This window comes from Dermacentor silvarum, chromosome 10 (genome assembly GCF_013339745.2).
Source record: "Dermacentor silvarum isolate Dsil-2018 chromosome 10, BIME_Dsil_1.4, whole genome shotgun sequence".
NCBI lineage: Eukaryota > Metazoa > Arthropoda > Arachnida > Ixodida > Ixodidae > Dermacentor > Dermacentor silvarum.
In genome coordinates, this window is record NC_051163.1 from 57,020,472 (window position 1) to 57,031,726 (window position 11,255).

The 11,255-nt window shown below is 46.7% G+C and overlaps 1 protein-coding gene across 2 annotated transcripts in view; it reads left to right on the forward strand.

Annotated features, from left to right (window-relative positions):
* LOC119431405 (protein 4.1) overlaps positions 1 to 10,146 on the forward strand; it is a 36,665-nt gene extending 26,519 nt beyond the window's left edge. Inside the window, exons 13-16 of one of the 2 annotated variants that reach the window (XM_037698898.2) lie at positions 3,897 to 4,643; positions 7,271 to 7,824; positions 8,636 to 8,809; positions 9,989 to 10,146. In XM_037698898.2, the coding sequence (XP_037554826.1) occupies positions 3,897 to 4,643; positions 7,271 to 7,824; positions 8,636 to 8,809; positions 9,989 to 10,001 (1,488 nt within the window). In that variant the 3' untranslated portion in view covers positions 10,002 to 10,146. The remainder of the gene's footprint in view (positions 1 to 3,896; positions 4,644 to 7,270; positions 7,825 to 8,635; positions 8,810 to 9,988) is intronic. The other variant, XM_037698899.2, reaches the window with a different exon arrangement.
* The last annotated feature ends 1,109 nt before the right edge of the window (positions 10,147 to 11,255 follow it).

An 11,255-nucleotide genomic window follows, 5' to 3' on the forward strand; every position in this document is an offset into this window, starting at 1 on the left:
TCATCTCGAGCATAACATTGAAGTGCTGCTTTTCAGCACCTGTTGTTTTGACAAGCACGCTGCGTGCGCGTCTTTCCTCAACCATCCTGCTCATAGGCATGTCAAAGTTTATCGGTGTCTGATCAGCATTTTCATTTTGTGAGCAGATAAACTCTCTGTCCCGCAGCAGGCATATAACTTGACTTTGGGCCCATCGTACATGGCGAAACAAAAGACAGAAAGAAAAGCGAGCTAACAGAAACGCGAATTCGACACTGGGCCACCGTGCCGACCAAGTGCCGGCCGCCCTTCTTTACTAGGACTCTCCCGTGCTAGGAGAATGCGTGCACGCTCTCCTATTACGTCAAAGTAAAGTCGTAAACTGCGTAAAGTTGCTGTTGCAGATAGCAGTTGCGTTTTTTTTTTTTCTCTCTTCAGTCTGCGAGGTGACTTTTGTGCCGGCACTGGCGTCAATCATTCGGTAAGAACAGGCTTAGCGTTATCGCGGTTGCTCTTTTCGTCAGGTCCCAAGTGATCGTGATGATGTGCAGCCTGTTCTTACCGCACGCTTGCCACCAGTGTTCTCTCGTCGTGGCTTTGCCATCAGCTTCTCACTCATCAAACCCCCTGCTTGACCGGTGTGCCACCACGGCATGTTCACCTCTAGCATGGATGTGCAGAATGCACAAGTTAGCTGTGTCTCGTAGTTTATATAATTACGATATTTCCCATAATTTAAAGAAATGTGCTTCTTTTTTGTCTTTTTCCACTGAGGAGTTATGAACACTCTGCACTTTTGCAGTGTAAAATTAATGCCGCCATGCGCAGTTGCAACTTTCTTATGTATGCATCCACTGGTTCAGCTGTTTGGCTCACGTCGAAAGCAGGCGTCCCCAAAAGCGATCAATCAAGAACACAGCCTCTTAGGAGCCATGTTCTGTTTGTATCCATGTGTGTGGTTTGTTTTGTTGAAACCTTGGAGGGGGTGTTGGGGAGTGCTTCTTCAGCGAATCTCGGTTGGTGTGGTGGGATGGCTCTCGTGACGGGGGGGACTCCGACGTTACGCCGCGTACCAAGTGTCTTTTTTCGCTTTCTGAAAATGTGGCTGCAGCTCCCCCACAATGCACGTGGAGCGTACAGTGCCCATACCTCACCGCACTCACTCTAACCAGTCTGTCATTTTTACCTCTAATAGTTTGCATTAATGCAACCGCTTAAGCTCGTTTGAGAATGCCTGCAGTAATGAAGCCGTGTGGCGACTCTAATTTACTGCTCGTAAGACGACACTGCACGATGCAATTGCATGCCGGCAAAAAGGGAAGCACATTTAAGCGGTAGAGTCATCTTGCGGGGAAATCTGGTTCGCACTGATCGACGCATTGCTTGCACGGCGTAGTAGTTGCTGAGAGAGAAGTGCCTTTCTTTCATCAGTGCCTCACACTCGTAATGCAGTTAATACATTTTTTTTCTACTTGCATATGGGAGCGAATAACCAGTAATTGTTTCAGAGCAGACTTTCAAGGCAGTAGCTGTAAACATATACTAAATTAAGTGCCAGAAGTTTAACATCTGGAGGTGAAAAAAAAAACGGACTTCAGTGGCATATTATTCCCGTAACTCGGCTACTGTGAACAGCATTTGTTGGGCACGTTGTCCAGTCAGAGTGAGATGTGTGCATGTGCTGGGGTGTTGGAACTCGGCGTACTTAATAGCTGAGCATGTGTTGTGGTGCAAAAGGCGAAACCTTCTTGTGCTTCACTGCCTAAGTAATATTTGAAATGTGCGTTAAATCCAGCGTAATTCAAGCAACACTTTGCTGCAGCTGAGCAGGGCTCTTCATAATGTCCCACGCACATACTTTGATATGCAGTATGACTTTCACGTAAACATAAATTTTTTTTCTAATAGTAATGTGGCAAGATTATTTCATGATGCAAATATTCTGCAGTCGCTTTCGCAATGTTGCTGCGAAGTAGTGGTTATAATGCTCAGCTTGAAACTGTGTGATTGTTAGTTTAGTTCAACCCCGTACTTGATATTTATGTTACATTGTACCGTGCCCGTGCCAAAGTATGATGAAGAAATGGACTCAGTCGGCCTGGTTCCTAACTCGTAGGAGTATGAGTTGATGTCAGTGAAATTTGCTGATCCTGAGGCAAAATAAACTCATGTTCCTGGCTTTGACCTTTAAACTACTACTGCTAATAATAATAACAGATATAATAAATTTTGAGGTAAGACAAAGTAAATCTGAAATTTTTCTGGCCAGTAGCATGTAATAAATATATATACGTGTAATGAATATTATATATGACAAATGTATTTTGGGGTGAAGTTTTTTGAAGGTTCTGCCAAGAAAAAAAAAATTATGTATGGAGGTACAGCATCAAGAACACGATAGGATATCTTGTTTGCACTGGCAATTTGGCTTTTATACCTGCGACACTGTTGCAGTTTTCAGAGTCAAGAATATCTGACATTTGGAATACTTGAGCTTTTTCATCTTTTTATTATATGTTAGGTGTTATTTTCTGTGTGTGTCAGATAGGACATGACAGAGCCCCTTATTCCGTCATTCTCCATGCCTTTCTGTTTTATTGGTGTTGAATCACTACTGTTATCTTGTTCACAGAGAGGAAAAGTTAGGACGTCATGAGCGGGATAAAGTTTTTTAATTCTTCAGAGTGCCTTGCACTTTAGCCTTGAATCTGAGTGTCGGCTCTAGAATTACTAGGTCATGGCTCGCGCTCTTCAGGCCGATAGATGGTATGCATGTTTGAAGTCTCTAATAAATGGCGCATATATTGAGGAAAGCCAATGACAAAGTTTAAGTGGCAGTTCATGTCCTGCATCAATTGGACCTTTGCGCTTTTCGTAGCCTGGCTTTTATTCAAGCAATGAGAACATATTGCTTGCAGTTTTTCAGGCTTTGCAGGGCAGTGCACCTAAGAGATTTACTTGCAGCAATCTGCACCTAATATCGCATCTTGGAGCAGGCAGCTAATTGGAGCCTACATCCATTCAAATTTATTGTAATGTGCTATGTGTTTGTGCTCCTAACTAGCCCTACTTTATTAACTACATTTGAAGCAGATGCCCTGTGACCTCAGAATTGCAGAATCTGTCACTGTGTGTTTGTTTAGCTTTGTTTACAGTCTTTGTGTGTACAGGTCCTAGCGCATGTTCAGTGCGTTGACTCGGTTCCATTGAATTGCTAATTTACAAAACTGTTATCTCAGGGCATTGTTCACCACAGGGCACCATCTCACGCGAGCTGTGCTTTGCAGTTTCAAATGCAGCATTGTGTGCAGATGAGCAAGCACATGCACGCACTGCGGGTGTTCTTCGCTCCGCCTTCTGCAGATCAGGAGCTAATCTCCCTAGACAGAACTCGGTGAACGTTAGTATTAAGTTCGCAGTTAAGCCTGCATGTGAAGGTGAGAACTCGGTTCACATCATCTAGTTAGTTAGGACTACTGTAGTAGACCCACCCAAGACTCTCAAGCGCTGCCAATTCTTCTCAGTCCAGATTAGTTAGTTGGGACTGTACTAGTAGACCTGCCCCAGCCTCTTGAGTCCTACCAATTCTTCTTGTGCCTGCTCTTGCCTGCCGGGCAGTGCTAACGAGAGCACATGCTCGACGACCTTTTCTTTTGTATTGTTAGTGAGTGATGCGTGGACGAATGCGATAGCTCTCAGCATTTGCAAATGCAGCGCGGGCACACCTTTGCATGCACGAGCCTCCTGCAGCGTGCCTGCTAACATCCCTTTGTATTCTCTTTCTCTCTCTCTTTCCCTTGCCCCCTCTCTCCACACGCACGCCTTCCTCTCCTAACGTCACCGTGCTGTCTGCATGGCTACCCTGACGGCATTCCAATCCCCCGCACTCTGCGACCAACTCTGACGCAACCGTTCAGGCGTCCAAGGAAGCCCGCCCCGCAAGCGGAGTCGAGCACGCAAAGAAGGGTTTGCAGGCCGCCTCAAAGGCTGCTGAAGCTGCGGCCACGAAAACTGCACAACCAGTGACATCGAAAACCGCCGAGGGTAAGGTTTCGCACGGCGGCATCGGGGAGCCAGGCGTCAAAGCAGAGGCATTAGCCAAGAAAGTGGCGCCGGGAACATCGCCGAAAGAAGAGCCGCACGTCAAGAAGAGCTTGTCGGGCGGCGGCGAGACTGACGATGGGGTGCGGGTGATTTGCTTGGAGGACCCCGGCACGGGCCTGGTGCGCGAAGTCTTTGTCACCGACGACCGGGTGCCCGCGAAGGGAGCGTCGTCCGGCCTGAAGGAGGAACGTCAGCTGCGGCCAACCAAGTCAGAGACGCGACTCGAGAGTGGCTTCGCCGAGAAGAGCATCCGCGACCAGGATGTCACGCGGCTGGAGCTTTCGCGGTCTCGTGAGAAGTTAGTGCCGCTCGCTGAGCAGACGCCGCCCGAGGTGGGAGGCTACCGCAAGGGGGCGGGCACTGCCGCGGGTGTTGCGGCAGCGCAGTTTTGGCCTCCGACGACGGGGAAAGGCGCGGCACCGGCTAAGTCGGGCGGGGACACGATGCAGGAGGACACTGTGGGACCCGCGGACACCAGCACGCCGCGCCCAGCTGGCCGGGCACCGGGTGGCTTCACCGCCAGGCAGTCGGGCCCTTATACCAAGGAGTACACGTACCAGGTAAGACACGTGTATCCCGAAATTGAAAAAGTTTGTGGAAGGTGGTTACAAAAAGCGAGCCTGCACTGGTTCCTCCATAGCTTGAGAGGTTCAGCTTGTAACCTACACAAAGCTAGCTTAGCAGGCATGTGCGAATAGGGGGATATTGAGTTCGAAGTGAATTCAAAGTGGATAGTAACTTGGGATGAACATTTTCTAATAATTGAATATCGAATAGCTCTTGTGCAGAGAAGTGAGTGCAAATTCGTATGCATAGGAAATACTGCATGTTGGAATTAATTGATCTGTGTAAGGAATGAGACCAAGAATTTGTTGTGGTTAAAGCTCGTTAACTAAATGTCAAAGATAAAAAAAAATTAAGTGGCGATCTAGCAGTAAATACAAGAGAAATACGTTACCATTACGTCGCACCCCTCTGAGGTCCCGGATCCATTATTTAAGCCGCGTTCACCACATGGCAAAGTCACTGATTGACTTAATTGACGGATGCTGGCCCGGAGCAGTTGCACTTCCAGAGTGTTTGAGCGAACACTTTCAAAATTTATACACACAGTTGCGCGGCAATTCTGCGTGTATTCGCGGGCTTCTTTCACGCTCGAAAAAACGCATTTATGTAGCACGTATTGAGCAACAGAGTTTTTGATGTTGCTCTACAACTTTCTCATTGACACTTTGATAATTAGGACAGTACTTCTCGAGTTAGATAATTAATTACAATTACCTAATGAAATCTCAGTAACGAAAAAATTACTGCCGGCTGCTCCACTGTACTGGAAACAATATGCACTAGGTTTGCTTCGCGTAACGCCGTTCCTCTTTTTTTTAAAATTGTGCTGCATGATAGCTGGGACACCCTGTATGTATATGCATATAACCGTCAGTTGTACTGTATATGTATACAGGGTGTCCCATGTAACTTGCACCAAACTTTTAAAAAATATACAAATGCCAGGTAGCTGGACGGAACCAAGGTTATGTTGTTTGCCGTCGCTTGGAGATTTGGTTGGTAACAACTTTGCAGCTTTCTGTGGCTCAATACGTGCTACATAAAGGTATTTTTCCGAGTGTGAAAGAAGCCCGCAAATACACGCAAAATTGCTGCGCGACTGGCCGCCCGAGGCACTTTGCGTATTTTTAATTGCATATTTTTAACGTTTGGTGCAAGTTACATGGGACAGCCTGTGTATTTATGACACACACCTCCACCACGAGACTGGCTTCCCACACATACACTTTCTTCCACTTTGACACTCCTAATGAACTCATTAAAAGAGGTTAATGTATAGCAAAACACGATGCAACTACCTTTGTACATGTAGGAAGTTAATGAAACAAACACATAAGTAAACCAGTGCACCAATTAAAAATGTTGACTATTGCAATGACTAGAAGAAATGTAAACAGAAGGTAGTGCTGCACCAGTGCTTTTATTCTGATTAGACATCTTGGTTACATTCATTAGACGTCTCGGTGTTCACACTGTGACTGCGGACTGCGCATGCACATGTATTTAAGGAACGCATACTTGGCCTCGATACAGTACCCCTTTCCACTCTTTGTATGCTTCACTGCACTGCTGATATGCTTCACTGCATAACCTAACTGTATTGTGGCAAAGCTGCGCGTGGGAACCAAAATATACGGTTTTGTAAGTTCAATAATATTTGTTTTTCGAAGCGAATATCGAATACCACTATATTCGAAACTACTATTCCGAAATTTGAATATTTGCACAACACTAATGTTACCTTAGCAATGTTCGTTAGAGATTCACGACAGATTGCGGATGAAATGATTATTTGTTGGCAGAAAAAAAAAAAACCTTTGTTTTCAACAACCTCATGGATGTGAGAACAGAGAAGGAATACGAGCCATGTGTGTGTGTAGAATGACACACTGCTGTGTCTGCTAGAGGACACAACCGACTCGGATGACCTCGTGATGTGGTCGTAAAACTTCTTTCTCAAGTTAGAAAAATTGTGATCCAAGGGGCTCAATTTTTGCATTGCATGAAGAAAAACTTGAGATGTGAGGAAATTTGTTCAGCTACACGTCATAGACGGTGAACATCTGCCATGTTTGCTGAACTTCTTTCTCCCTTCTTTTCCCCTACAACTGCTTTTTGTGCCACGGAATTGTGCAGTAGGAGTGGTAACAGCACATATTTTTTACTTTTAGTAAAGATGGTGCAAGAAGGTCCGAGGGATAGTACAAAGCACAGGGAGTGCAACAAAGGTGGCTGCACACTGTAAAAAAAGAGAGGAGATTAAGGAATTCAATTGCTTGACACACCAAGCTCTTTTAACTACAGTTGCTTTCACCATATCCCAAAAAGAGGTTGAATGGTGGCATAGGCACCTTGTTTGATTTATGCTTGTTTCTGTTTTCCTTTTCTTGTTTTTCTGTATACACTTGTGAGGTTATGTTGTTGCTTTCGAAAAACAAAAAATAACAGCTGTGAGACAGCACTCATCCTGCTTCCAGCATTGCTTTTTTCTGTGTCGTCTCTTCGCAAGGCATGAATCGGTTGACTAGAGAAGGCATTTACCGACAGTCCGTGTGAGTGGTGATGCTGGTAACCTCCCACGTGAAATTGCCCTGTTGTTTCGGCCCACCCCACGTCACAGGTCCCAGCCGACGACTCCAAGCGTCCGTACAGCCCGACACGTGGCGGTGGTTTCAGCTACAGCCCGCCTCCCGTGGACTCTGGCGGGCAAGCCACGTCGCCGACTGCCCGACCTGGCAGCGGTGACGGAGGAGTGCGCCAGGCCACGGGTCTGGCCTTCACCTACTCACCCACCAGGACGGCAGGCGCACCGGGGTGGAATGAGGTGTCCGGGCGCAGCCCCACTGGCCGTAGCCCCTACTGGCCGCAGCCCCACTGGCCACAGTCCCACCGGCCGCAGTCCCACCAGTCCCGGTGCTGCTGTGGGTCCCGTCACAACCGCGCCTACGACGACGACGACAACTGTGTCGGGCAAGAGTCTGGACTCGCCTTCATCCGAGTCGTCAGGAGAGCAGCCTGGACGAATACCGGGAGGAGCGGCCGTCGCGGCCATCACGGATCCCTACCAAGAAGGACGGCGCCACCCGCCCCAAGGTGGTGGGCGTGGTGCCTTCGCTGGCAGCGAGCCGTTCGCCGCCGGGAGGAAAAGCCGGGGAGCTTCATTTGCAGCAAAAGGTAGCTGTTCTTTCACAGTATGTGGCTGTTTGAGGGCTTGATGCAGATTTCAGGAACCTGGACGGATCAAGTCTGTCTCAAGCAGCTCAGTAGCATGGACACATCCAGCAGTGTTGATGCTGTTTAATGTGTGAGCTAGCTTTTAAGATGGTGTGAGCATCATCGTGATGCCCACAGGCAAAGCACACATGGTACACTACAAAGACAAGTAATCATATTTCTATTGGTACAAGTGGCTTTTGCCAGATTAGTAGTCCTAGCTTGGTGCACTGTATGAAAACATACAAGTAGCCTGTTGAACGCAAAAATATAGAACAGAAGGACTCAAAAACAGTACAAAAAGAGATGGAGAAATAACTATGTTATAGTATGCCATGAATGCAATGATTATGGCATGGATTATATTAATATACAATCATCACCATGTTTACCCGTTCTTGTGTTACTCCTGTCTTGTTACTCCAAAGACTAGAGTTTGAGGCTGGACATGTTTTCCATATCAGTTCTCTAATACTAATTTAAATCATCACAGCAAGTTCACATGCAACATCCTAAAGGCAAAGAGGAGGAATCTAGCTCCTCACTGCCCTAAGGTAATACTAATAGTAAAATGCTGGTGTTTGGTCATGGCTATCACAACCATGACCCGGTTTCTGCTATTGTGTGACAGTTGTGCAAGAAAAGCAATCATGAAGACATACTCGGAGGTCCTACATGCATCAAATGTGTTCAGTTAAGAATGTGGCCCCCAGTTGATGCATGGTGACAGTGCAGTGACTAGGTTGCCTGGTTTGGGTCTTCTTTTTCTTAGGACACCAGCAAGTCACGCATTCCAGGTCTGCCTAGCCAGCAGCCATCGTGGAGCAGCGGTGCTGACGCCGGCAGCCGTGGCGCAGAGAAGTCTGGCATCAGACCACCTGGTGCCACGTCTCCATTGCAGTCCAAACCTTTGCTGGACTCTCGGAAGGCCACTTCACCCGAACAGGCATGAATCAGCCTTTGTCTCCCTCACAGAAAAGACGTTCATTTTGTGCCACCAATTGCGTATAGCAGTGCGCTGAAAGTTACGAGTCTTGTGCCAGCCATGAGCTGTTTGCCATGTCTCCATAGGATTGTTTGTTTCTACAAGTCTATTTCAATATGCCCTGTCATTTGCCAGTTTGTTCGTCGTGTTCTTGCCTTTTTAGCTTCAAGGTCCTAGTTAAGTGATGTGTGGTTCATTTTATGTGGACCAACTTTGAAATCTTGCACTGCTACATGTCCAGTCTCCAAAGATTGTACAGCCCCAAGCTAAGCATACAGGCCAAATCATGTTAACAAAACAGTGTTCTAGTTGGTCCTAATTTGCAGTGTGTTTCATTGGTGCATCAACGTGAAAAGGAGTATTGGATTTGTATTTAAAAGGCCCCTCACCAGGTTTGGCCATTTTAACCACTGACATGCTCAGTGAATACAATGCATACTGACGGTCGTGTCTGCAGAGTATTACATTGCGGCACGCCACGAAAACAGCTAAAAATTCAGACCAAACGCTGTGCGCCCTTCTTCTCGAAGGGCTCCCAGCTGGAGAGTCGAGGTCAGACGCACAAATGTGTCTACATACAGTTGAACCCGCTTGTCGTCGCCGGCATCGACGTGGCTTTATGTGTGCTGTCTTCCCGAGCATTTAGTGCTGAAGGTAGAGTAGTCCCGAATTTCAGAGTCTCGTTAAAGTGAGAGGCAGACCAGGCGTTCGGTTCCATCTGCCTGCACTCTTCATAGTGTTACCCGCTGTGCGTGACTCATATCAACCACGGTGGCAGTGATGCGATAACTTTGTACACTCGATTGAAGTTATCGTCGACCCAGCGTGAATTCGTATCTCCGATTGCCGACTCTCAAATTCAACAAACGGAAATGTTTTTATCCTTAAAATTAGTTTTTCTTCTATTGCCCGATAATTTTTCTTCGTGGCCCTCTCCGTGTCAGAAAAATCTGTTGGCGACAGTACTTGTTTGCATAAAAGATTGAATGTAAATGTAACGAAATTTCAGTATAATGAAGTTCAATTGCCAATTTTACCAAGTTCATTATATAGAGGTTTAACTGTAGTTTGCAAATGTGGGATGGTGTCAGCTAGCCTGCTTTTAACTTCCTGGCCATTTTGGTTCCTGCTCCCGTGCAGAGGGCCATTGTGAAGACGGAGGCGCTCAAGTACGACCCAGCGAGTGTGTCCTCGCTTCAAACAAGTAGCACGACAAGCGTGCCCGTGGTGTCGACAGAAACGAGGAAGGTGGCCTACCAGGTGGCCGAGGGGCCAGGGCCAGTGGGTGCCCACTTTGCAGCCACCACTGTGACCACCAGCGCGGTACCGCCCCACGACATTGTGGAACAGGAAGGCGAGGTGGTCAGCTCGCAGACGATCTCCAGCAAGACGCGCACCGTCGAGACTGTCACGGTATGGCAGCATGGCCGCAGTGTTGCTGGCATAGGTGTAAATGCTGTGACTGAGAACGAGGGTGTTGCAGTGTAACCCTGATACAATCGACTTCTGTTAATTGGATCCTGACAGGACCGCTGAAATTCATCGAATTATTCGATGGTTTGAATTAAGCAACAGGCAGAAAAAAAACATCAAGACACACTGCTGATTCATTTGGCAGTATTTGCCCCGACTCGTAACATGTCCCCACATTGAATGCGTACTAGAAAACTAACGAAAAAGTGACATTAGAGCTCCTGAACAAAGTCAGCACTCTGGTTATCATTGAGTTCGTGTGCGTGCGTGATGACCAGCCAAGTTTGATTAATCCAGCGAAGGCTAATTTCAGTACCGAAGTAACGAAAATTTGGCCCCATATAAATATATGTGTGCTAAATTGACCTTCAGTCGTAATCAAAATAACCGGAGTCGAAATAACGGAAGTCTACTGTATAATGAATTATCGGATGTAACTGAGTAAACCTAAAATATTTATTGCCGGTATCAACTCGTGACAGATATGTGCTTATAACGAAGAATGTTTTTGTGTCGTGTGCAGCTTTGTTAAAACGGGGTTCAACTGTATTCTGGACACTAAAATTTCGCCATGCTGGCATTTTGAGCAAATCAGAGATGACGTAATGATGAATTTGACAATATCGTAAGAGGGGACAAAAGGGAACTAAGGTGTGGATGAATGAAACATTGGCATGGCAATTGACAAGCATGTGTTGCAGAAGGGCTTGACGTTGAGATCTGAATGAAATTTCCGGAGCTGGTTGGTGTGAGGATACAGTAAAACCTCGTTAATTCTACCCCCGTTAATTCGGAAAATCGGATAATTCGGACTCGTCCTCTGGTCCCGGCAGGTGCATACATTATTTAATGGAATCAAACTCTCATTAATTTGGACAACTCTCGAAGCTCGGCGAGAACTGAGCGCTGCGAATGTGCGACGTAGAAGAGCAAA